This window comes from Gallus gallus, chromosome 26, assembly GCF_016699485.2.
Source record: "Gallus gallus isolate bGalGal1 chromosome 26, bGalGal1.mat.broiler.GRCg7b, whole genome shotgun sequence".
NCBI lineage: Eukaryota > Metazoa > Chordata > Aves > Galliformes > Phasianidae > Gallus > Gallus gallus.
In genome coordinates, this window is record NC_052557.1 from 292857 (window position 1) to 317935 (window position 25079).

The 25079-nt window shown below is 55.5% G+C and overlaps 1 protein-coding gene across 5 annotated transcripts in view; it reads left to right on the forward strand.

Moving 5' to 3' along the window:
• The first annotated feature begins 2751 nt into the window (after positions 1-2751).
• Positions 2752-25079, forward strand: part of CACNA1S (calcium voltage-gated channel subunit alpha1 S) — a 29674-nt gene continuing 7346 nt past the window's right edge. For 2 of the 5 annotated variants that reach the window (XM_046904103.1, XM_015298692.4), the window contains exons 1-30: positions 2752-4973; positions 6469-6574; positions 9768-9907; positions 10673-10806; positions 11336-11488; positions 11725-11930; positions 12462-12565; positions 13087-13235; positions 13748-13829; positions 14025-14185; positions 14777-15002; positions 15357-15564; positions 15831-15951; positions 16258-16372; positions 16492-16585; positions 16725-16794; positions 16948-17080; positions 17236-17365; positions 17502-17561; positions 18109-18215; positions 18604-18691; positions 18951-19058; positions 19523-19575; positions 19799-19945; positions 20203-20404; positions 21321-21479; positions 21687-21797; positions 22036-22119; positions 24233-24289; positions 24693-24821. In XM_046904103.1, the coding sequence (XP_046760059.1) occupies positions 4813-4973; positions 6469-6574; positions 9768-9907; positions 10673-10806; positions 11336-11488; positions 11725-11930; positions 12462-12565; positions 13087-13235; positions 13748-13829; positions 14025-14185; positions 14777-15002; positions 15357-15564; positions 15831-15951; positions 16258-16372; positions 16492-16585; positions 16725-16794; positions 16948-17080; positions 17236-17365; positions 17502-17561; positions 18109-18215; positions 18604-18691; positions 18951-19058; positions 19523-19575; positions 19799-19945; positions 20203-20404; positions 21321-21479; positions 21687-21797; positions 22036-22119; positions 24233-24289; positions 24693-24821 (3798 nt within the window). In that variant the 5' untranslated portion in view covers positions 2752-4812. The remainder of the gene's footprint in view (positions 4974-6468; positions 6575-9767; positions 9908-10672; positions 10807-11335; positions 11489-11724; positions 11931-12461; positions 12566-13086; positions 13236-13747; positions 13830-14024; positions 14186-14776; positions 15003-15356; positions 15565-15830; positions 15952-16257; positions 16373-16491; positions 16586-16724; positions 16795-16947; positions 17081-17235; positions 17366-17501; positions 17562-18108; positions 18216-18603; positions 18692-18950; positions 19059-19522; positions 19576-19798; positions 19946-20202; positions 20405-21320; positions 21480-21686; positions 21798-22035; positions 22120-24232; positions 24290-24692; positions 24822-25079) is intronic. The other 3 variants (NM_001397699.1, NM_001397698.1, XM_046904104.1) reach the window with 3 other exon arrangements.

The following is a 25079-nucleotide window of genomic DNA, read 5'->3' on the forward strand; positions in this document are numbered from 1 at the left end:
GCGCTGGGGTTCAGTACAGGACCCCCCCATGCAGTGCTCTGACGCCGTGCTATGCTTTATCAAAGCTCTACGTGGAGCTCAGCTCTCATTGCACTGGGGGTCTCCCTGTGGGAAATGTGGGTCTGAGCAGCGCTGCAGGGCTGTTCCCCTCCTTTGGCATTCTGCATTCTGCTCATGTCCTGTGTGAGAGCAGCGGCACTGAGTCACGTTCCAGTGACTCACGGCTGCCCCAGCCTCCCCGGGAGCAGCACATTGCAGAGATTCCTGGATGGAGGAAGGAAAATAAAATTAAATAATAACAACCTCCCCCCCCTCCTCCCCCGTTCCCCAACACACGCGCAAACAGTGAATTCCTGCGCCAATGGGAAACACCTCCTGCGTCTTCGCCAGACACTGCAGTGTACGACCTGGTTCCATTGCATGAGACGCCCTTTGCTGGAGGCCGTGGAAAGGAGGCGGAAACTGCACCCTCCCAAAACTCCCCTGAGCCTGGGGAGAGCCTGCAGCATGCAGTGCAATGTAAAAGGGGTGCAGTGCAATGCAGAGGAGTGCATTGTGGTGTGAAGGGGGTGCATCTGGGTGGGTGCTGGGGAACCCTCAGCTTTGCATTGCTCCCTGGGGGGAATTTGCAGGGGGCAATGACTAGAGGCTCCAATCTTTTTGGCCATGCTCTGGAAAGGGCTTTATGGGAATGCTGACAGAGCAGCACCAAGAATGGGGTTGCACATCCACAGGGCAGATGTGGAGGAGCAGCTCAGCTCCATACAGTGTGGATTCCCCAGCTCTGCTCTAGCAGGGATGCACCTGTGAGCCCAGCAGCTGTAGAGCAAGCCCCTATGGAGCCTGGCTTTTATATACCCCAACCCCAACCAGCACAGATGCTGCCCTAGCGAGGCAGTCTGCTAAAGACCTCACAGAGAAAAAAACAAACCCATTTCGTACAGCAGAGTGCAGCATCTGCAATTACCAAGCAAGAGAATATCCGCAGCAGAGTAGCAACTATAGAGAGGGAGAGGAAAAACCTTATGGAGCCTGTCCCTTTTGAGCCCCCACCCCACAGAGCAGGATCCAAGCAATCTCTGTGTGATGCTGGGATAGCAGTGGGCAGCTTACAGCAGCCACACACCTTCCTGCATCCCTGTGGGCTGTGGAACCCAGCTGGGATATGGGGTTGGGGTGTGGGATTTGGGGTCGGGGTCCCTAGCTGGGACTCAGGGCAAGTGCAGGGGGATGCAGGTCCTGCAGGGGTGCTGCTACGCACAGGGATCCCTCTTTACCACGGTTTTGGGTTTTCTCAGTGATGGGCGGCCCAGCCCCCCGTGCAGGAGCCACATGCGGGTTTCACAATGTATTTTGGTCAGTGCTTACAAGAAAAGGCCGTGGCGAGGGCTGTGGCTGGGGATTCCAGTAAATGGCCCCTGGCCTTCCTCATTCTCAAGAATAGGAAACGGTGTGACTTCTGCTTGGGGTTTTGCTGTGCTGCTCCTGCGAGGGGCCAAGAGGAGAAGACAGAAAGTGCCATAATCCGCAGCGCTTTGCCAAGTAAGGGACGTGCCCTGAGTGCAAAGCTCTCATTCTTTTGGGAAAACACATTGGGGGATCACAGTGCTGGGTCCCACAGTGCCTGTATGGGGGATGCTCACGGCCCATAGCGTTTGTGAGATGCTCAGTGCTCCTACAGGGAGCGGGGTGGGCAGGAGTGGCAAAAATAGCACCGGGTGCCCTCTGCCCCACAGCTCAGTAAACAGGAAATCTATTCTTAGCCCCATTCATGAGCCGTGTGCCGGTGGCAGCTCCCCGCTCCAGGCTTGTTTTGTTCCGTGCCGGCACGCGGTGACGCCAGGGCGGAAGGCGGCCACGCCGTGATCCGGCCCCGAGGGCTTCCCCTCAGCACGGCCTCCCTGAGCCGCCCCGGCCCCAGCAGTGGGGTTTCCAGGGCGGGAGGGGTGGGTGAGGATGTGGGGAATGCTGCGCTGTGTCCCAGGGATGGGTCAGTGGGTACGGTGGGCCGGGATGGCGGCTCAGTTGGATGACCTGGAAGGCCTTTTCCAACAGTAACGATTTGGTGACCCCACGAGTGGGCACGGCGGGGATGGGTTGAGGTTGGACTCGATGACTTCAAAGGTCTCTTCCGATCTTCACAACTCTGTGGTCGCTCTGTGACTGCTGGCCTTGCGCAGCACGGCACTGTGGGTCCAGGCGGCACGGGGGGGCTCTGCCCGCGGCTCCAAGCTCCTCTCACTGCTCCTCCATGGCACGGATTGCACTTGAGGAGGCGAAGCCATCACGGTTTTCCCACGCCTGGGACGGGCTGAGCTCAGGAACAGCTCTAGCCGCTTTCCCACGGCCCCCGAAGTCCGCAGATGGCGACGCCACCTGACCCGGAGCGCCGCTCGCCGGGAGTGGGACGGGGATGGGATGGGAAGGGATGGCGGTGCACGGAACGCCGGGGATGCGCAGAAGGGCGGATCGCTGCGCGGCGGCTCAGGAGCGCCCGGCGTCCCGCACACACCGGCTGGGAGCGGTGATGGGGCGCTGCTGCCCTCGGGCGGCCGCTGTCAGCACTGCGGGGCCGCCGCCGTCGCCTGCAGGAGCCCCCCGCCCTCCCCGCGCCCTCCCGCAGTGGTTCCGCCCTCGCTCCCCCTCCCCTCACGTAATGGCCCCGTCCGTCCCCCCCGCCTCTCCCACGAATGGTCTCGCCCACCCTTCCGCGTGGCACCGCCCGACGTGATGACGCAAGACGCACGGGGCGGTGCCGGTGCGGAGGTGTCATGGCGGCCGGCGGGATGGGTGTGCGGCCTGTAGGCAGCTCCGCGCTGCGGAGTGGGTCTGGGGGGGTCCCGTTGGAGGCAGACACCCTTGGGTGGTGTCTCTGCTGAGGAGGCTTTAACCGGTAGCGCCCGAGGGCTGAAGTTTCCTTCAGAGGCCTCTTGGGATGGGGCTGTGGGGGCGGGCAAGGCCTGCGCTGCGCTGCCGCGTCTCACCTCGCTATAAGAAAGGCGTAAAGTTATCGGAGAGCGTCCGAAGGAGGGCTGCGGAGGAAGGGAAAGGAATAGAGGGCAGGAGTGTGACGGGGGCTGAGGCCCTCGGTTTGTTTGACAGAGGGGCGGCGTTCGTCTCTGCTCTCTGGTGGCAGCGGCAAAGGAATGGCGTGGAGCTGTGCCCGGGGAGGGTCAGGCCGTGCTCTGCCCCAGGGGGCGGTGGGCTCAGCCCCGACCTGCTGGAGCTCAGGGCGGAATGGGCGCCGCCCTCAGCCATAGGACATGGGAGGTGCCGAGAGTTGGACTCGGGGATCCCTGTGGGTCCCTTCCAGCTCGGGATGTTCGTGGTTCTTTAAGGCGGAGGTCCCGTGCTGCTGGTGTCCATTACTGCAGCCTGCCCGCTGCCGTTTCGCCACTAGGTGGGCCTCGAGTCCTTGCTGCTCTGCAGGAGGCAGTAGTAGAAGCTAAGTTCCAACTTCCACAAAGGGGAAGGAGGAAGAACAAGGACTAAATGAGATGAGGGATCCTCCCGGTGCCCAACAGAGCCAGCTCCACAGTGGGTTAAGTGAACCCTGCAAAGTGAAGGCAAGGAAATTTTGGGCAGTGCCATGCAGTGGGCAGATCAGCTCAGTGTGGTGCAGGGTGTTGGCTGAGACACGGCTGTGTTAGACCATAACATCTCAGTAGAATGGGAGTGTGGTTAATGTGACTGTTGACTGCTCCAGCAAAACCACAAGAGCTGCGCTTCCTTGTGCCTTGGTTTCTCCTGCTGCAGGGATGTGCTGACAGCCTACCTCTCTGCCTGCACTGCTGCAATTTCTGTGTCTTTCATTCGCCCCCAGGAACAGCAAACTGGAGCATGTTTTGGATTCAGTGTGGAGTCTGAGGTTGGGGTTGAATCCCTTCCTGCATCAGCATGGTGTGCTCAGCCTCAGAGGTCCCACAGCTCCAGGATGAGGGCTGAACTGAGCAGTGCACATCAAACGAAGCTGAAGTCCTACAGAGGGAGGAGTGTAACGGTGTGGGCCACGGGTGTGTAGAGACTGCAACAGTGGGTTGTGAGATTCTGTAGTACAGAAGGGCATGGAGGCGTTATTTCCCTTTTATGACAGGTTACCACAAACCACCACTGGCGAATACAATTAAATATAATAAATATAATTTTTGAAAGTCAGGATGACTCCGGTCCTTTGGTTCCTAGCTGGGCCAAGCTGTGCCTTCCAAGGATTCTTCCAGGCTGGCAGGCATCATGCTCTGTCAGTGTTACAGCAGGCATTTGCTGTCAGCATTTTTCCCGTTAGGGCCAGCTCACCTTTGTGGCTGCACCCATCAAGGGGCCTCAAGAATATTTCTTTGGTAAAGTGCCCCACTATCCGGAGTCCTGTTCATTTCACCCCAAAAATGTGATATGACAAACAGGACTGCATGTGTCCTCTTGCTTGCCTGGCTTTCCTTACTGGCTGGGGCACCGGGGAAAGAGGTGACAAGGGACAAAAGCACTTTTCCTTTGGAGAAGATCAGTGCGGTGCCAGGCAGCCGTCCCCACCCCCAGCCCACTCAGTGGCATGTGAAGCACTCGCCTGCCTCGCAATGTGCCGGGTAAGGAAGCAACAGCTGCTGGGGTCCTTTTGCTGCCTCAGGAGCTGCGACAGCACCCGGGAGCCAGGGATCTATATTTAAATTTGTGCTTTGTGCGCTGTGCATGCGAACACAGCCTCCAGCCCCCAGAGTCTGGCTCCTCAAGGAGGGGCATCTGGAGGAGCTCCGACTGGCTGGGGCTGGGGGCTTGGCTGTGGGGTGAGAGGGGGAAAACAGCGTGGGGAGAACCACCATGGACCCTGCGTCCCACCAGGATGATGTGAAGAAGAGGCAACAGAAGGAGAAGTCCAAGAAGCCGGTGCCACCAGTAGCCCCTCGGCCACCCAGGGCTCTGTTCTGCTTAACCCTACAGAACCCACTGCGGAAGGCATGCATCAGCATCGTGGAGTGGAAGTATCCTTCGGACGGGTGCTGGGGAGCAGGACCCTCGATCTGCAGGAGGAGAGCTCACAGTGTGCTGCTGCAGTGCCATGCTTGGGCTTTGTGCTTAACTGTCCCACTGAGCCTGTGGGGGAGCAGGAAAAGCAATTGCGGACACCTGGAGGATGCGTTAAAGGCAATGGTTGTGCCAGCTGGGGTCAGATGAGCTTGTATGGGAAGATGGGGCTGTGAAGCCATGGGGATCTTTGGTGGTGTGTTGTAGGAACAACCTGGGCGGCAAGGGACTGCTGGGTATGAATGTATTTTTTGCCTGTAGGAGCTGTGCTGGGAGAACCAGGACAGCCTGCTGGGATGGGAGAGGTGTGGTGGGGATGGGGATAGGGCCATGCAGAGCAGGAGAGCCAGGGCTGGGGAGCAGCAGCTGAGGGTGGAGCTGGGGACTGCAGTGAGAGGGGCTTGGGGTTAGGCAGTGAGACCACGGTGAGCTGCCTGGGATATCTCTTTGCATCACCTCTTGCCTTGTCCTGCACCTACTCCCTGCCACACTGGGGGGGCTGGCAGCATCTCCCATATCCTTGCCAATGCTACAGTTCCCTTTTCCCGCCCCTCCCTGGTACTGACATCACAGGTGAAGACTTTTTTGAGTGATACTTTTCAAGGGGACGTGATCTTTCAGTGCCCCTGGTTTAATTCAGGGATGGGCTTCTGGGGCTTGCTTGTTGATTGGCCATCTCTTTACTGGGATGTTTTGGTGTGGAAGAAAAGCACAGCCTCTGTTCAGCCTTTCTGCCACCCTAGGCTGAGAGTAACAATACTGCCTGCTCTCCAGCTGCCTGGAAAAGATTCTGTCTCATGTCAGTGCCTCAGCTTTGTGGTTCTGACAACAGAGGCTGCAGAGCAGAGCTGAGCCCCAAGAAGGGGAAAGTGTGTGGCGATACCAAACCCATACACTGGCTGTCCCCACAGAAAATGGTCGCAGCTAATCCCCACTTGGCAGCTTTCCTGGCCTGACGAACTGTCCCATGAGGGCTTGTACATCCTGACCCTGAAATGAGGGCAGTCAGGTGCATGGGGGTATAAATACAGCTGGGCACAAGAGCGATGCTGCTGAAATCCAGTGCCCAGGATTCTTTGTCCTACCCAGGTCAGAAGCACCTCCCTGGTGGGACACCACCTCTCCCCCCACGTTCCTCTCCTGATGCACTGATGTGGGAGAGGCTGTCTGTGTGCTCTGGCATGCGCTGACCCAGGATGAGGAATGTGTTTGAGCATGCTGGAAGACGTAGGGCCTATTTCCAATTCTTCCCCTGCTGCTAGGCTGTATGCACAAGTGTCTTCCATGCCCATTGCCCATTTGGGACAAACGGAGCTCTGGGAAGGATGTGGTGGTGAGGCACCTTGGAAGCAGAAATGCCTGTTTCCCTATGCTTCTCCCACATACACCCCAACAGGCTACAGGCAGGGACTGCTTTCCCATCTCCCTCTCTGATCCTTAACGCTGTTTCAGACCTTTCGAGATCATCATCCTTCTGACCATCTTTGCCAACTGTGTTGCCCTGGCCATCTACCAGCCCATGCCGGAGGATGACACCAACGTGGCCAACTCCAGCCTGGTGAGATTCAGCCCTCCTGCCACCCTCCTCTCTGCAAAGCTGCAGTCAGCCTTCAGTGCTCCATGGAGCTCATCCTCAGTGTGTCTGGGCGCCAGGTGGTGGCATCTGTAGGGCTGCTGCCCTGTGGGGTGGCATCACGTGTCAGTGCAGCAAGAGAGGCCACAAATCAGAGAGACACCGCTGCAGAATGGGTCTGGAGAGGGGCTGGAAATAGCTGTAGGTTGAGAGCAAAGGCAGCAGGGTGGTGTGAGAAGTACGCAGGAAGGAAGGATAGATTTTTTTTTTGCCTGGCCATTCATTTCTAAACTGAATTTTAATTCCGGGACATTTTTTTACAGAGGTTAAAATAAACCACTCAAACCTCTGTTAAGGAGAGATCACTCCTTCCCAATGCATTATTCCATTGTTTCCAGTCCCTCCATCTTGCCTGAAATAAGATTTTTTGGTGTGATCCAAATCAATAGCTTTCATTATTTTTAGTTTGCTGTCTCTTTCCCCCTCTTAGATTCTGACTGTAGTTCAATCCGTATTGATTTCTATTGTGAATCTGAGTTTGGGCACTGAATCAAAGCATCCAAATATGTTGTTTATACCAAAATGTTCCCTTTGCTAATTTCAGGACTCCCCGGTGCTGGGGTGGATGCTGTGTGCAGGTAGTGCTGGCGACTTGTGGCTTAAAAACACCTCTCTGTAATCTCTCTTTCCCTTACAGAAAAATCTTAAAGCAGTCCAAAAGTTTAAGATATGAAATAGAAAGGAAGGATTTCATTTGAGCAGGTTTCTTCCCTGGCCATGAGGATGTGACAGGGTTTGAAAGGTGCAGAGAGGTTACAGATGCGAAGAGGTCTGTGCCCAGGGATGGGGATGGCAGTGACAGGGGAGAAGCAAGAGGTGGGGGTGGCAGCAGTAGATGGGATTTGGCTGAGACCAGGATGCAGGTGAGGGCAGAGCAGTGGGACAGGGATGCATGGCTCACCGAGCTAATTGCATCAAGAAATTTCATCTGCTTGTATTTATTACACATGATTTTTTTAATACTGTGCCCAATTTTCTTTTTCTCAGCCCGTTGCCATGCCAACAGCCCTGTGTATCAGCAGCCTGGCAGCCCCAGGCTTTCACTCTTTCAGCCCCGCTCTGCACATTTCTTTGTCTTCACGTTCTGGTGCCTTTGGATGAGCAATCCCTGCTGTGAGTGGAGCCAGATGCCCATTGCCGTGGGTGATGCTGTGCTCTGCGCAGGGCTGCAGACAGTGCAGCAAAGCCTCATTGGAGGCATTCCTTCCAGCAGGAGTGAGATGCTGCAGTGGCTGAGGGCTGCAGGGAAAGAGGCAGCTCATTTTGAAGGGTCCTGCATGGCCTCAGGCTGGGAGCTGATGTTGCTCCACCGGCTGGAGTTGTGTCATGTTGCATTGCATCGGTGTGGTGCACACTGTTATTCCTGCTGCTGGGTCTCATTCAGAGCCTGCAGGTCAGGTTACTCCATGTCCTCTAACATTGTTGAAGCATGTGTCTGTGCAGCAGCCCAGCAAGCTATAAAGATCCACAGCTTTTTATAGTACTTTTTAAAGGCTGGGCTTGTTGTGCATCCAACCCCAGGGCAGTGCCAGCACAGGTATCAACCCTGCCAGGACAAAACGTCCCCTGGCTGCTTTCTGCTGCTATCCAGAGGCAGCAATAAGTCCGTCCTGGCTAAAGACATGGCTTTGTGGCCTCATGAGTCTCCTGCTCAGCATGTCCTGCAGCTGCACCCATAATGTGGGGAATCCAGGAGGTGACCTGCCTGAGTCTCCTGCCTGTCCCACCTCAGCCCAGTGACACACTGACAGTCAGGACCTGCTTTTCCTCTGCTGCCATTAGCATGTGTCTACAGATTACAGCCAGACAAGGAAGGGGAAACGAGACCCACAGCCATAGGACAGGTTATGGGGGATCTCTCCAACCAGCACTGATGGAACCCTGCAAAGCACCTAATGATCATGCTGTGAGCTTTCCTAGTTCCAGAGGGGTTATACCAGCAGAACAGGTCAGGATGATCCAGCTCTGTGTATGTGATTGGGTCTGCAAAGCACAACACAGAGCTGGTGCTGTATGGATGCTTGCAGTCTCCAAGGATGGGGGTAACTCAGGTAGCAGGGGCTGTCTGCTGGCTCTCCTTTGGCCCAAGAATTCACTTTTGGATGACTGGGTGCTGATTCTGGGACCAGCCTGGGCCTTGACAGCTGCTGATCTGAAATGTGTGTGGTAATTGTGTCTGTGTGTCTGGGATTGCAAGGATGGGCTATGGGGGATCCGTCACTGATAAATGGGAAGGCAAACCTTGAGTTGCCTTAGCTGAACCCTTCAAGGTGCAGCCCTGTTAACACCCCTAAGTGCAATGCTGAGGTCTCTGCTCTCACCATTGCTTCCCACAGACCTAGTGAGGTCTGGTGCTGTATGATGGCAGTCAGACAGGGACACTTGGCATGCCCACTGCTTGTGGACGTAGTAACCGAGCAAGCACTGCGTCTGACTGAGCCTTGGCCTTGGTTGCTGGTAAATGGGCAGCGTTTTCTATTTGGCAGGGCAGACAGCCCTGGGAGGACGCAGAGCCGCGGTGTGCTGCTTCCCTCTGCCCTCTGGGTGCCATTCCCTGCAGAGCCCAGGGCTGCTCCATGCCTGCCATGGGGTGCATAGTGAGGAGAGGGGCCATGGAAAACCAGAAATATAAATATCCCTGTTCATTCGACTGCTTCAGAGGCATTTTAATCCTGGCCTGGAAAGAGCCATCAGCATGGCTGGCTGCAATGGCAGTGACAGGCAGAGCCAGGTGGGCGCACAGCTCTTGGCCACACTCCCATGGAGGCCAAGCTATTCCAGGCCCGGTGGCTGTGCGGGGTGCCAGGGCCCAGCTGGCAGAAGGCACGGCTCTGCATGGTGAAGCCCCCAGGGCCGTTTTCCTTCCAGCGGCTCAATCTGCCATGCTGGTGCCTGGCATTGGGCAGGGGGCCTCGGGGCCTGGGAGGTGCTGGGGAACCACGGCACAGCCAGTTCATGTCATGGCGGCTGTGGGATGGCTGCAGGACAGACCCAGCATGGCCTCAGCGGGGGAGGCTGTGGGAGGTGGTGTACAGCGATGCTGTAGCCATGTGTGCTGTGAGGCTGAGGGTGGTGGTCCTGCTCTAACAGAGCGCCTTCTGCTGCTTGCAATCCACAGGAGAAGTTGGAATATGTCTTCCTGATCTTCTTTGCCATCGAGGCCATGCTCAAGATAATAGCTTACGGGTTTCTGTTCCATACGGACGCCTATCTCCGAAACGGCTGGAACGTCCTCGACTTCTCCATCGTTTCCCTGGGGTAATGAAGCTGCTGGCACTCCGGTTGCCTGGTCCGTAGCCTGCCGACCACACTGGTTTTTCTGGTGACTGCAGTGGGTTTTAGGGCGTTAGAATCATGGAGTCACTAAGATTGGAAAAGACCTCTGAGATGCCCAAGCTCAACCCCAATCAATCTCCACCATGTCTACTGCCCACATTCCCCAGTGCCACATCTCCACATCTCCAGGGGCAGTGACTCCACCACCTCCCTGGGCAGCCTGTGCCAAAGCTGACCACTCTTTTAGAGAAGAAATTGTTCCTAATATCCAACCTGACCCTGCCCTGCTGCAATGTGAGGCCATCACCTCTCATCCTATCACTGTTACCTGGGAGCAGAGGCCAATCCCACCTTGCACCAACCTCCTTTCAGATAGATGTAGAGAGCAATAAAGTTTGCCCTGAGCCTCAAGTTGAGGTGTCAGCTCATGGCTTTCTCCCAAGAGCCCCACTTTCTTGCCCTGGGACAGTCTGTAACTCCTGTTTCTTCTTGCCTGTCTTCCCAGTGTCTGTCAGATCTCCTTGCCCTGAGTAGCAGGAGGGCACAGTGTCTTCCAGTGTTTGGCACAGGGAATGGGCCCGCTGGGGATAGGATGGGAGAGCCCCTGGGTGCTCAGCAGAGCTGGTTGCAGCCCAGCACGTGGCTGCTCCAGCAGAGATTCCTGGTCTCCATCCTCATGCGCTTCTCTTTCTCCCTGTCCTTCCTTCTCCCCTTTCCCTTCCCTGCTCTGTGCCCTGGCTCTTTCAGGCTTGTCACCATGACCCTGGAGCAGATCAATGCAAAGGAGGGAGGGTCTTTGGGAGGGAAAGGTGGCTTTGATGTGAAGGCCCTGCGAGCGTTTCGTGTGCTGAGACCTCTGCGCCTGGTGTCCGGAGTGCCAAGTGAGTGCCGGGCTCTTGTTAACAGGAGGGGCCGTGGGGTAGGTTGGCTATAGGGCAGGTTCCATTTGTTTCTGGTCCATGCCCAGCCCCAGTGTGGGGATGGGAGGAGCTGCAGAATCTCACATCTCCCTGCTGCTTGCATTTGTCAGTGCTGGGATCTGCAGGTCAGCATGCACATAGCTCCCTCATGGCTTGGTGTCAGCACCTTTGGGTGGTTGGTGCGTTCAGTGTCTCATTCTAGTTTCTCTTGTCAGAGCTCTCATTTTCCTGTAGCTTGTGTAGATACAGCCATGCAGAGAGCAACAAAACAGGTGGAGAGGCGTGAAATAGCCTTCACCACTGCCTGGAGAATGGCTCTGCTGGGGTGTTCTGGGTGCCTGCATGGGTAGAGAAGGGAGCTGCAGAGATTTTAGTCCATGTTGGGAGTTCCCTTGGTGTGGGGCATTTCAGAGGGGCTGGCAGAAATACAGGGTGCACCCAAAGCTGTTTGGGATGTGGCTGAGACCCCTCTCCCTTCTCCCTGGTGCAGGTCTTCAGGTTGTCCTGAACTCCATTATCAAAGCCATGGTGCCTCTGCTCCACATTGCACTGCTCGTCCTCTTCATGATCATCATCTATGCCATCGTGGGGCAAGAGCTCTTCAAGGGCAAGATGCACAAGACCTGCTACTACCTTGGGACAGGTGGGGCTGTGGCAGGGGTGTGAGAAGTCGGAGATACCTCTGTGTGGTTGTGGGGACCACAGAGCCTCTGTGGATAGCAGAAAGCCTGGGAGTGTGGTGTGGCAGGGTGGAAAGGCATGTGGTACAGGGCATGGATGGTGTGAGGAAGTGGTGAAAGCTTCTGCAGGAGATCTGGGGGTGCTGGGACCTGCTCGTCTTGCCCAATCTGCCATTTATGCTATGGCTTTTCCCTACAGATGTGATCGCCACGGTGGGGTCAGAGAAGCCAGCCCCCTGCACAACCTCTGGCCATGGGCGTCACTGCTCCATCAATGGCACTGAGTGCCGTGGTGGCTGGCCGGGACCCAACAATGGCATCACTCACTTCGATAACTTTGGCTTTGCCATGCTGACTGTCTACCAGTGCATCACCATGGAGGGCTGGACCGAAGTGCTCTACTGGGTGAGCTCCAGTGGCCTGGGCTTGGTGCCCAGCTTGGTGCTGGTGACTGCTGGCTCTGCCTGGCAGGACGCAGGAGGATCCTTTGGTAGGGTTAGGTCAGCCCCCACTGAAAGATGCCCTTCCCCAGCAGTCTTCATACTGTGGTGCACATCCCATCATACACCACACATGTCCACGCATGTCACTGTCCAAGAAGCCTTTGCTCTCCATATAGACAGCAGAGTGCTCTAGCTCCCCCTGTGGGAAGGGTTATAGACCACTCACTGTTTTTCCAACAAAAAAAACATGTTTTTCAGTCTTTGGGAGACTGTCTTGATGAGGCTTAGGCATGAGGCTGATGTGTAAATCTGCTCCCAAATACTTAGGTCTGGCTTTTCCTCCACTAAGGTAAGGAGCTAGGCTCTCAGGTGAATCTGCATCCAGCCAAATACTCCCTTTAGAGAAACAAAGCTCCTGCAGGCTGTTGGGGCTCCCAGGAAAGACTCTAGAAGAGTGTGTTGAGGATACATCATCTGCCTCTCTCCTTGCCAGGTTAACGATGCCATTGGAAATGAATGGCCATGGATCTACTTTGTCAGCCTTATTTTGCTTGGTTCCTTCTTTGTTCTCAACCTGGTGCTGGGGGTGCTCAGTGGGTAAGTGCCCCAGTCCCTTCTCTTTGCCAGATCGGTGAGCAGAGTGTGGACATTGCCTGTATAGGAAGAAAGCCTTGATAACTTTCTGTTCCTTGTCCTCTTTCAGTCAGCCTTTTTCCTTGCGTGCTTAGAAACACTGAACCTCCAGTTACCTTTTGTACCAGCTTCTGTGACTGTCTGAGATTTTAGCTCAGTGCAGAAATCCTTTCCCTGTAGTACAAGCACCCATCAGCAGATACAGCATTGCAGCACGTAGCCTTAGCTGGCGTGTCCAGCTGCAGCCTCCTGCAGCAAGGAGCTGCCTAACAGCAGCTGGTGGTGGGGAGGAAGCCAACATGGAGTTGGTGATATCCCATGATCTTGGATCATGGAATGAGGCCAAGAGAGACAACAGTCAGTAGAGTGGTCTCTTGATGGTAGGGGAGTTCAGGCTTGTATCCTTGTCCAAGGACCAGTCTGGTATAGGGCTGTGGCACACAGCCTCTGCACAGCTCCTCTTTCTTCTGCTTGCCTTGTCCCAGGGAGTTCACCAAAGAGCGTGAGAAGGCCAAGTCACGAGGCACGTTTCAGAAGCTGCGGGAGAAGCAGCAGCTGGAGGAGGATATGAAGGGCTACATGGACTGGATCACCCATGCTGAGGTGATGGACAGTGACCGGGCCAGAGGAGAAGGTACCAGCAATCTGTGAGGGTTGGGTTCCTGGGTGAGCACTGGAAAAGTTGCAGACTTGTTTTGGCTAAAAACCCAGGAAACAAAACGCTTTTGCAGAAGCTCCACTTCAGCCGCTGTCTTTAGCAGACTGCAGGGTTACCAGCTCTCCCACTGGCAGATGCATGAGTTTCCCAAGAGGGTTTGGGGAAAGACCAAACACATCTTTCACACCTGCAGCCAGCGCTCTCCTTCTGTTCTGCATTTGCTCACATCGCAACTGAGCCCACTTTTCTCTGTGCTGGTGATGCTGCTGCTCTTGCTGCAGGAAGGGTGTTCCTGGGGCCTGCTGGGTGTGCTGCATCTGACAGTTCAAACCTCCTGCTCAGCTTGTCTCTGCTGTCTCACTGGGACAGCGTTTCTCCATGTCAATTCTGGTGGGGATGCTCTTCCAGGCGTGCTCCTGAGAGAGATCCCCTCCTGCATGTTCTTCCCAAGGGCTCCAAGGACAGCTGGGGTGTTGTTCCCTCCATAGGTATGATGCCGTTGGATGAAGGAGGGTCAGAGACAGAGAGCTTGTATGAAATTGAGGGCATGAACAAATGGATTCTCTACTTGTGAGTATGCACAGGCTGAACCATCTCCTGGGTTTGGCTGGCAGCCCTGGCTGGGCCAGGCTTTTTGTTTTGTGGGGAAAGCCAGGGGCTGTGTGCTCAGGAGGAGCAGAGTCCCAGGAGAAGGGAGCAGAGGTGGATTTGCTCTGTGTTCTGCTGGCACTGATGGCCCTGTGGACCCTGTGGCCTTCTTTCCAGCCGGCAGTGGAGGCGTTGGAACCGAATGTTTCGTAGGAAGTGCAGGGATGTGGTGAAATCCAAGTTCTTCTACTGGCTGGTCATCCTGCTGGTGGCACTGAATACCCTCTCCATCGCCTCTGAGCACCATTTCCAGCCCGAATGGCTGACGATTGTACAAGGTAAGGCCCGGGGAGAAGGAGGATCCAGGACACCTCGCTGCCATGTAGACATGCACAAATTCTTACTGTGCATGCACAGCCACTGGCATAGCACAGCGACTGTCAGACACGTGCAGATATTCCCACACACACAGGTGTGTGTGCACCATCCAAATGTGCACAACTACACATTGCATACACATGCTATGTGCACATGCGTGCATAGCATATATTCTTTGATGCAGTGAACAGGCAGAGTGTATATCTTTACAAGTGTCCGTGCATAGTGCACATAAACATACAGTGCATACACTCACACAGTACAGACATGCACGTGTCCATGTGTTATCACACCACACGTGCTCACAGACATAGCACACATACACAATTCTGCCATGCATACAGACACAGTGAATGCAGACACTGTGTGGACTCAAACATGACTGCATGTGTCACTCTTCTCATCCTTCTTTTCTGGGTCCTCCCTGGAAAGTTGCTATTGCTGCAATGGTGGCAGGGCAGGATGTGGCAGTACTGCCCTCCCTCCCTTCCTGCTGTGCCATGCTGAGATGAAGAGGTCCATGCTCTGATGGCCCGAATCTCCCTACCCAGATAATGCCAACCGGGTGCTGCTTGCTCTCTTTGTGGCCGAAATGCTGCTGAAGATGTATGCACTGGGCCTGCGCCAGTACTTCATGTCCCTCTTCAACCGCTTCGACTGCTTTGTTGTGTGTGCGGGGGTCCTGGAGATCATCCTGGTGGAGCTCAGCACGTTGTCACCCCTGGGCATCTCTGTGCTGCGCTGCATCCGGCTGCTCCGCATCTTCAAGATCACCAGGTTGGTGTGGGGGCTGGGAAGCATTGCTGGCTGCCCCCCAGGTGTCAGTGGCTCCTGGGGTGGTGAATGAGGCCATGCTAGTGATCTCTTTGTCCCCAAGACGTGGTGTGAGAGTGGGGAGGAAGACAGAGCAGGGCTTAGTGGAAGTCTCATGGGGTCCCTTGGGAGCACTGGGTGCTCATTATATAAATGGGGGTGCTGGGGCCCAGGACCGGTGGCTTCAGGCTCTCTTGCCTGTCACACCACTCCTGGAGCTCCATTTCTACCCCCTGGGGCCTGGCTGGAGCAGTCCCAGTGCTCAGAGCCCATTCACTGGGTTGCCCCATTCCACCTCTTGCACACTCCTCTCCCCAGGTATTGGACATCACTGAGTAACCTGGTGGCCTCTCTGCTCAACTCGGTGCGCTCCATTGCCTCTCTGCTCCTTCTCCTCTTCCTCTTCATCATTGTTTTTGCCCTACTGGGCATGCAGCTCTTTGGGGGCATGTATGACTTCGAGGACATGGAGGTGCGACGCAGCACATTCGACAACTTCCCCCAGGCCCTCATCAGTGTCTTCCAGGTATGGGGCTGCAAGAAGCAGGGCAAGGGGGATGTAAGATGGTGTGCCTGGATTTTCAGTGTGCTGTGGGACTCCTCGGGATTAGGAGAGGTATGGGTTCATGGGAGGTGGTCCAGCTTTGAGGCTGGAACAGGAAGATAGGAACGGGGTCATGAGCAGTGTAGGTTCAGGGGTAGAGCAGGGCGTGAGATCTGGCAGTGACTCTGAAGCAGGACTGGGCTCACGTTGCCTCACGTTTCCTCACGTTGCCTCTGCTCTTCTCTCAGATCCTGACTGGAGAGGACTGGAATTCAATAATGTACAATGGGATAATGGCTTATGGGGGCCCATCCTTCCCTGGCATGCTGGTCTGCATCTACTTCATCATCCTCTTTGTCTGTGGGAACTGTATCCTCTGATATCAAGGCTGTGTCCAGGCTCCCTCTGCCCACCCCCATAGACTGCTCCAGCTGCACAGGACTGTGCAGATTGCTCTGTGTGTGTGTGTGTGTGTGTGTATGTGTAAGGACTGAGCTGAAGGATGGGGCCATCAGCCCAGAGCACTTGAATACACAGGGTCAGGGATCACTACCCAGGGCTGTAACAAGGGCTCATCTGCAGGAAGGTTTCTCAGAGCAAAGCAGAGACTGTGGGCAGCCCTGGCCATATCCTCCAAACATTGCCAAGTTCATGTCCTTATTGCTGACCCTCCAGATATCCTCCTCAACGTCTTCCTGGCCATTGCAGTTGATAATCTGGCTGAGGCTGAGAGCCTGACCTCAGCTCAGAAGGCCAAAGCTGAGGAACGCAAGCGGCGGAAGATGTCCAGGTGAGTGCTGCAGCACAGTGGGAGCGCCCCAGCCAGATGCTCCGGGCAACAAGACAGAATGGTATCACCTGTGCCCCTTCCCTGAGTTCTGTCCTTGTTTTCCTCTGCCCTCCACTCAGAGGTTACCCAGAGAAGTCTGAAGATGAAAAGCAGATGTTGGCAAAGAAGCTTGAGCAGAAAGCGAAGGGAGAAGGAATTCCCACAACAGCCAAGGTCAGTGCTGTTGGGTTGGGCCCTGGGGAGGTCCTGGTGAAGGAGCAGGTGCCTCCTGCTGCCAACCAGGGCTGACAAGGGCTTGCAGCTCACCTGAATATGGCACACTTACCTGCATGTCTACCTCTCGGTCTTTCAGTTAAAAGTGGATGAATTTGAATCCAATGTCAATGAGATCAAAGATCCCTACCCATCCGCAGACTTCCCAGGTCAGTCTTGTCCCCAGAAATGCTGGGGACATTGCAGAGGGATGGTGCTGCAGTCTGGCTATGTTGTGAAGGTTGTGACATTGGGGCACTGAGGTCACATTGCCTCTCCTGCTCTCTGGGTGACTCTTCTCCTTCCTTGTGACCACTCTTCAGGTGATGATGAGGAGGATGAGCCTGAAATCCCCCTGAGTCCTCGGCCACGTCCTCTGGCAGAGCTGCAGCTGAAAGAGAAGGCTGTGCCTATGCCTGAAGCCAGCTCCTTCTTCATCTTCAGCCCAACGAATAAGTAAGCACAGAACCTTCTCCCTGCTTACTGGCACAGACATCCCATGCCTGGGGCCTTTCTGTTCTCAAGACTTAGCCAGAATCCTCTTGCTGGCTACCGTGGCCCCCATCTAATGTCCCTCTTGCAATGTCTTACGCTGTCTTTGTCCCCTGCAGGTTTCGGATGCTGTGCCACAGAATCGTCAACGCCACTTGGTTCACCAACTTCATCCTGCTCTTCATCTTGCTCAGCAGCATTTCCCTGGCAGCTGAGGATCCCATCCGAGCCGAGTCATTCCGCAACCAGGTGCCTGTGTGGCTCTGCAGGGCTGCGCTCCTCCATGCACAGAGTGGAGGGCAAAAAAACAGTGCCAGGGCTTTTGGAATCACTGCATTTCTCTTGTCACCCCAATCTCATCTAATTCTGGTGCTTGTGCCCCCAGATTCTTGGATACTTTGACATCGGTTTCACTTCTGTCTTCACTGTTGAAATCGTCTTGAAGGTAATTCTCTCTGCTTCTGTGGTCCCAGCACATGCATCTAGATGTGCTCTGGCCATGGGCACAAGCACCAGGCCCCACAGGGGGAAGCTGTTGGCTGAGCCTGGAGTTCTCAGAGCTCATAATGTCTTGGCAATGCGTGACCCACCCCAGGGGCCTCATGCAGTGAGGTCAGGCAGCTGTGTCAGCTGTGCTGCAATGCTGGGACAGATGGGCTACAGTGACAGCATTTTTGTTAAGAAAAAAAAATGAGGAAGAGTAAGCAATGACAATCTGTGAAGTAAAACAGTAATTCAAGCAGCTGCTGCATATTGCTCTCACTGTAAGACATATACTCTCCTCCAATTTGCTGAATGACTGGAAGAATTTTGCTTCCGGACAGTGCAATGCAGAGGATTCCAGCTGCCTGCCTGGCTTCAGAGCCAGGGTGTGCGCAGCACAGGGCCCATGGAGCTGCAAGAAGCTCCCTGCACCCTGTCTGCCTGGGGCTGCAGAGGGACACTGCCCCGAGCCCTGCCTGGCTGCTCTGCTAACCCCTTCTGCTCTCCAGATGACAGCATATGGTGCTTTCCTGCACAAAGGCTCCTTCTGCAGGAACTCGTTCAACATCCTCGACTTGCTGGTGGTTGCTGTGTCTCTCATCTCCATGGGATTTGAGTAAGCACCTCTGTGCTTTGTGGAGTGGGCACTGATTGCTTAGCCTGGTGGGGCAGCTGGGGTGCTGCAGCTGGTTCTGTTGGGTAGAAAAGGAGCTGCTAACCCTGGGCTGTGTGTTAGCACCCAGAAAATGTCTGTAGCTTTGTGGAAATCAGGCATGCGTGACTGGGAGGCTGGGAAGCAAACTCCTTGAGTGACAATGGAGAAGTTCTGGGTGGGAATTCAGTTTGGGGTCGCTTTGTCCAAGTGGTGGTGTCCCTAACCCTGATGTGGGATGATGGCTTTAGTGACATCTCTGCCATCCCTCAGCACTGGAGCCTCGGTGGGACTGTGCTGGGATGCCAGCACAGAGGGAACTGCCCCATCTCAGCCCTGCTTTCCTCCTCAGGTCCAGCACAATCTCAGTGGTGAAGATCCTCCGGGTGCTGAGGGTGCTGAGGCCTCTGCGAGCCATTAACAGGGCAAAGGGGCTGAAGGTAAGAAGGCGGCCGAGGTCCTCAAGCCCAGGGGAGGTTATGTGGCAGGCTTTGTGCCCTGTAGGGTTCGCAGGGCTGGGAGCACAATTCCCACACCCCATCTATGGAAGGAGCCTGCCCCATCCCACTGCCCCTGGCAGATTCCTGCTTACACATGTCTGTTTTTGCTGGGGCTGTCCCTGCTGTCAGTGGGCAGGGAGCACACGGCGGGTCCTTGCCTCAAGTGCACTCACGTGTCCTCTGTCCTCGACCTCTGCAGCACGTGGTTCAGTGTGTGTTCGTGGCCATCAAGACCATTGGTAACATTGTGGTCGTTACGACGTTGCTGCAGTTCATGTTTGCCTGCATTGGGGTGCAGCTCTTCAAGGTGAGAGATGTCCTGGATGGGCAGGAGATGGGCAGCTTCATTCTAAAAACTGAGCCTGAATTCCTAACTGATGTGGGGATAGCTTCCAGGATTCCCTGCAGACTGAGCTGATCTATTAGCACGTGTTAACTTCTAGTTCAGTTATTTTAGTTGCATCTTTCTTTATTTTCCAAACAGTTTGCTGCCAGGCGGGATGAGCTGGTTGTGTCTCAGCTCGGGGCTCTGAAAGAAATGTTCCCACTGCATCAGTGGGCAGCTTTTGTCTGTCTTGACATCAGGTTGACCACAGGGTCTGCCACGGCCCCGGGGCACCCTGTGAGCTCCAGGCTGGGTTGTGCTGGCAGCACATAAGCATGCTGGGCTGAAGTAGAGGCCAGAGATGGCTGGGAAGGGACTGATGGGTCTGTGCAAAAGTTGAAGCTCACAGCAAAATCACAGCTTTTTCTGATCTCTGTCAAATGCAGGGCAAGTTTTACAGCTGCACAGATCCCTCCAAGCTAACAGAGAAGGAGTGCAGGTAAGAACACCCCACAGCGCAGCCCAACAGGGCAGCAGCAGGGAGTATGGGGACATTTTTGTGCTGCATGGGGATCTTGCAGACAGAAATAAGGGGCTGGGGGTCCTGTGCTGCTGCCCCTCATCCTGGGGTAAAAGTAGCACAAAGCCACGTCCCTTCCCAGAGGTAAGCAGTGGGAGGGCAGGAGCTGTGCTGGGTGAGGACCGCATCTCTTCTGCTGCAGGGGGCATTTCATCAACTACGTGGATGGGGACCCAACGCAGATCGAGCTGAAGGAGCGGGTCTGGTTCCACAACGCCTTTCACTTCAACAATGTCCTCTCAGCCATGATGTCGCTTTTCACTGTTTCCACCTTCGAGGGCTGGCCAGAGTGAGTCTGTTGTGTGCAGGGCTGAAGGGCCGGGTCTGTGCTGTGAGCTGGGAAACCTTTACCAGGGGAAGAAGAGCAGCCCGGGCTGGGGAGCAGGGCTAGCCATCCTGGTAGAGGCTGTAGAGCCAAAGGGATAATCTCCTGTTCCACCTCTGTTGGATTTAGGATGTCCCCAGAGTTCTTCATATCCTTCAAGAAGACAGGTGGTCTTCCTCCCCTTAACCAGGGTCTCTATTGCCTTGTTTTCCCTCATGTAGGCTGCTGTACAGGGCCATTGACACTAACGATGAGAATAAAGGCCCTATCTACAACTACCGGGTGGAGATCGCGATGTTCTTCATCATCTACATCATCCTCATTGCCTTCTTCATGATGAACATCTTTGTGGGCTTTGTCATTGTCACCTTCCAGGAGCAGGGGGAGAGCGAGTACAAGAACTGTGAGCTGGACAAGAACCAGGTACTGGAGCTGCTGGGATGGGGTGATCTGGATCAGCCCTAGCTCTAATTGAGCTGCATCAGCTCTGAGTGCTGGCACTGCTGCCCCAGGATGAACTGAACCTTCCCCAGCTCTCAGCTCACTGCTGGGGCAGGTGCAGCTGCACTCCTGGCTGGCACAAAGAAAGCCTGCACCAGGTATCAGCTTTCCAAGGGAAGGGCAAGCTTGACCAGAATCAAGGATGGGATTTGTGGTGCAGGTGGAGTGCCCACACTGAGCTGGAGCAAAGGGCTGTGCCCTGTTCTGGGCTCCCCAGTGCAAAAGACGTGAGCATGGGGTGAGTCCAGCAAAGGAACACTGACATGTTGAATTGTCAGGAACGTCTGTCATACAGGGAGAGGCTGAGAGCTGAAACTGTTTGGTGTTGAGAAGGGAAGGCTTGTAGGAATCTTACCTATGAGCATAAATACCTGATGGGAGGGTGTAGAGAAGACAGAGTCAGACTCATCTCAGTGGTACCCAATGATAGGACAAGAGGTGATAGGCACAGACTGAAGAAAGCAAGAAATTCCATTTAAACATAAGAAAATGCTTATGGTGAAGGTGATCAAGCACTGGAACATGTTGCCCAGAAGTGTCCATCTTTGCAGGTGTTCAGAACTCCATGGGCCTGGGCAACCTCAGGGCTTGGGAATCAACATGGCCATCTGCAGAGGCAGGCAGTGGCTTTGGAAACTTGTCCCCACTGAGTGCTGCCTGGCTGCCTCTGCAGAGGGCACAGCAGATAACAACCACTGCTGTCCCTGCCCCACGTCACAGGGCTACAGACTGGCAGCTATGGGGTCGTGTGCTGTTACCAGCAGTGCTGGCTCTGTGCCTGTGCCCCTGGCACTGCCCCGTGCAGCTCCGTGTGGTCACACTGCCCCACTCTCCCCAGCGCCAGTGTGTGCAGTACGCACTGAAGGCTCGCCCGCTGCGGCGGTACATCCCCAAGAACCCCTACCAATACCAGATCTGGTACGTGGTCACCTCCTCCTACTTCGAGTACCTCATGTTCTTCCTGATCATGCTGAACACCATCTGCCTGGGCATGCAGGTAAGGGACAGAGTGCAGGGCTTGGTGGGTGGAGTGTCCATGGCTCCCAGAAACTCTTCCTGGGGTCTTTCTTACATGGCTGCGCTGCTGGCGTGGGACCCCGAGCCATGGGTCTGGGAGAAGATGGACCTCGTGCAGCCCACACCTCTGGGCTCACAGGGGAGGCTGGGACTGCTGTGGGCTAATGGGGTTCTCCTGCCTTCTCAGCATTACAACCAGTCTGCGGAAATGAACCACGTCTCAGACATCCTCAATGTGGCCTTCACCGTCCTCTTCACCCTGGAGATGATCCTCAAGCTCATGGCCTTTAAAGCCAAGGTGAGAGCAGGGCATAGCCTTTCACAGGGCATTGCATTTGGCAGTGGGGTGATCCTCCTCATCCTGGATGATGCTGTTTGGGGTGCTCACTTTCCTGGTGTTCCTCGCTGCCAGTGGACTGCTGGGCTCTGCCAGCCCTGTGCCTGGGGCAGCACCACACCCTGGCTGCTAAGGAGTGGGGTCTGTTAAGCCCCCTTGTTAGACTCTCATTTCCATGGGTTCTGCTCTTTCCTGGCAGGGCTACTTTGGGGACCCCTGGAATGTCTTCGACTTCCTCATAGTGATTGGCAGCATCATTGATGTCATCCTCAGCGAGATTGATGTAAGTGTTAGGCTGCTCGGGCAGGGGGTGTCCCGGGGAGCATCAGTGCCAGTACCTGCAGCACCTGCCCCAGGGTGAGCTGGTGATGCCCCAGCCCTGTGGGACACAGGCGTCCTCTCTTCTCCCTCTGCCGTGCTCTGAGGAGAGACAAGCTGGGATCAGCCTGTGGTGTGGGTGTTTCATGGACACAGGGGGCTGCATCCAGCCTACCAACATGCCACACTGTGCCCTCCCTTCCCAAGAGCCTGTAGGCACTGCGATCCCATGGCAAGCAGCATACCTGGTCCCAGCTGGGCCATGAACAGCACGATGCGTGCCAACCCCAGCCCCACTTGCCCTGCTTGTCTTCCATGTGTGCACCTCTGGACAGGGAGTCTCCCATGAGTCCATCCTCAGATCAGTGCACATGGGAAGAAAAGGTGTTCCCCTCAGCTCCCTGTACTCACAGCACACTGCTGGCCCACACCATACGTGGATCAGACATGTCAAATGTCAGTGCATTTGCTTTGTGTGTGTCCTTATATACAGCAATCAATGCACACATATACACTGGCTGTGTATGTGTGCACATGTATACCCTATACACTATTGCAGAAGTTCTATACCACGTGCACTGAGTGATGGGGTGAGGGCAGGCAGTGGCTGATTGCTGAATGCTTTACTGGGAGCATTTTCAGAGCACTGCTGGTAAGCCAGCGTGCCACTGCCTGTCACAGCACCGGGACTTCCACACCCCATGTGGAAGGAGGGAGGTCATGCACTGCATTGACACATCCCACGGTAACTGTGAGAGCAGCTGTAGGATCAGGTGCCACAGCTATGGTGCGCCGAGTGACCTCCGGCTGCTCTCAGTGCTGGGCAGAGAGTGCTTAGGGGCTCTTTGTTTGCAAACCACCTTCCTCTCTGGAGGACACTCCAGGGCTCACAGAGCCTCAGATGTTCCACCCTGCATGGCCATTCTTGGAGCCTCTGGGCTTCTCAGCCTCACTGTGCTCTCAGTGAGTGCCCAGAGCTGTGTGCAGTCACTGCACCCACCACTGCTCACCTTGCTGCTGCAGGGTCCTTGGTGGTGGCTCACCTTGGCTGCTGCTTTTTCAAAAGTGTGACCCTCACAAAAGGAGTCTGCGCCCACCTCACAGTCGAGTGCCCCAAGGCTCTGGTTTGCAAAGTCTGTCCTCTCTTCCTCTCTTTCCATTCTGCTTCTTTTCTCCTCCTTCATGTCTCTGTCTGTTGGGGATGAGAATGTGCTATCAGGACCCCTCTACTCCCCCCAAAGCCCAAGTCCTCACCAGTGTTCCATCACCAGGTTCCCACAGACCCCACGGGATATTCATAGAATCATAGAAAGGCTTGGGATGGAAGGGACTTCATTTAGTTTCAACATCCCTGCTGGGGGCAGTGTTGCCAACTGCTAAGTCAAGCACTAGATCAGGTTGCCCAGAATCCCACCACCCAACCTGGCCTTCATCACCGCCATGGATGGGGCACCCTCTGGTCTCAGGAAGGGGGAAGTGGAGATGGGAGACCCTCTGGCAGTGCTGCGTGGAGCACATGGGGCTGGCAGTGTCTGTGCCCATCAGAGCTGGCTCCCCAGCAAACCAGTGCTGTGTGCGGGGTTTCCAAAGAGGCAGAGCAGGAGCAGCACAGCTTGCAGGGCAGGGAGCCGTGGGTTAGCTTCAATCTGTCAGCTGGCATCCAGATCCCACCTGCTTCAGCCCTGTGCCTGGTCTGGGGGGTAACTGCTGGCAGGCAGTTAATCCCTCTGTCCTGAGCTTTTGTGCAGATTTCCTGGCCTGTGTGCCTCTGTCCCAGGCGTACGTGTGGCAGTGGGTGAGGTGCAATGGGGCATAGAGGTGGTAAGTCCCTCGTGGTCAGTGTGTTCCCATGGCCATCTGTCTACTGCCTCAGACCCACAGAAGGCACAGTGCTTTGTCTGATGAGCCTCAGTGTTGACTTCCTGCCCATCCTTCCCCTGTGCTCCTCTCTCAGTCTCCTCCTCGTATCCCCAGTTTTTCTTACTCTTTCTTCTGTGTCTGCCCCACCGTCTTCTGCAATCATCCCTCTGTCTCTCATTTCTGCCTCCCATCTGCTGACTCTCTTGTTCTCTTGACAGACTGTTCTTGCATCCAGTGGTGGATTGTACTGCCTCGGCGGAGGTTGTGATAGCATTGTAAATATCGGCTGCATGTGCTTGTGGTGGTTCCCTTTCCCCCTTGCTGCCCTTACCCTTGCCAGGCTGCCTGTGGCCAGCGTGTGCATGTGTCCTGCATGTCATGAAGGCACACCAGGCCCTGCTGCTTTCCCCTGGTGTGCAGATCTCCCCTTGGGAAGCCCAAGTACCAAGCTTCAAAAACGGGGAGAGGTTGGCTGGCAGGGTCCCACGTGCAGCACTGCAGGCTGGTGCATCCCTGTGTCCCCAGTTGCCCCCAGGGAATCTTCTTAGGGGTGCCAGGGTGCTGGGCACTGGAAGAGGCTGCACACAGAAGCTGCGATCGCCCCATCCCTGGAGGACCGGGGACCCCTACCCCCGCAGGTCTGTTCCTCTGTTGTCTGTTGTCCTCCTCTGCCTGCAGGACCCGGATGACAACTCCCGTGTCTCCATCACGTTCTTCCGGCTGTTCCGAGTGATGCGGCTGGTGAAGCTGCTGAGCCGGGGAGAAGGCGTCAGGACCCTCCTGTGGACCTTCATCAAATCCTTCCAGGTCTGTGAGGAACAGTGCTCCCCTCCATAGACAAACACCCACCCTGGGCTGGCAGAGAACTCCTCCCCTCAGGCTGCAGAGAGCTGGGCATCCCATGCATCAGAACTGGAGAGGGGGGCTCTGAGGGGCAGAAAGCTGTCTCCTCTCCATGTGAAAGCCTAACTGCTGACCCCCTGAGCAGCTCCAGAGCCAGCCTGTTGTCCCTGGTCACCTTGATGCTGTGCTGATGTCTCTCCCACACTGTGGTCCTTCCATCAC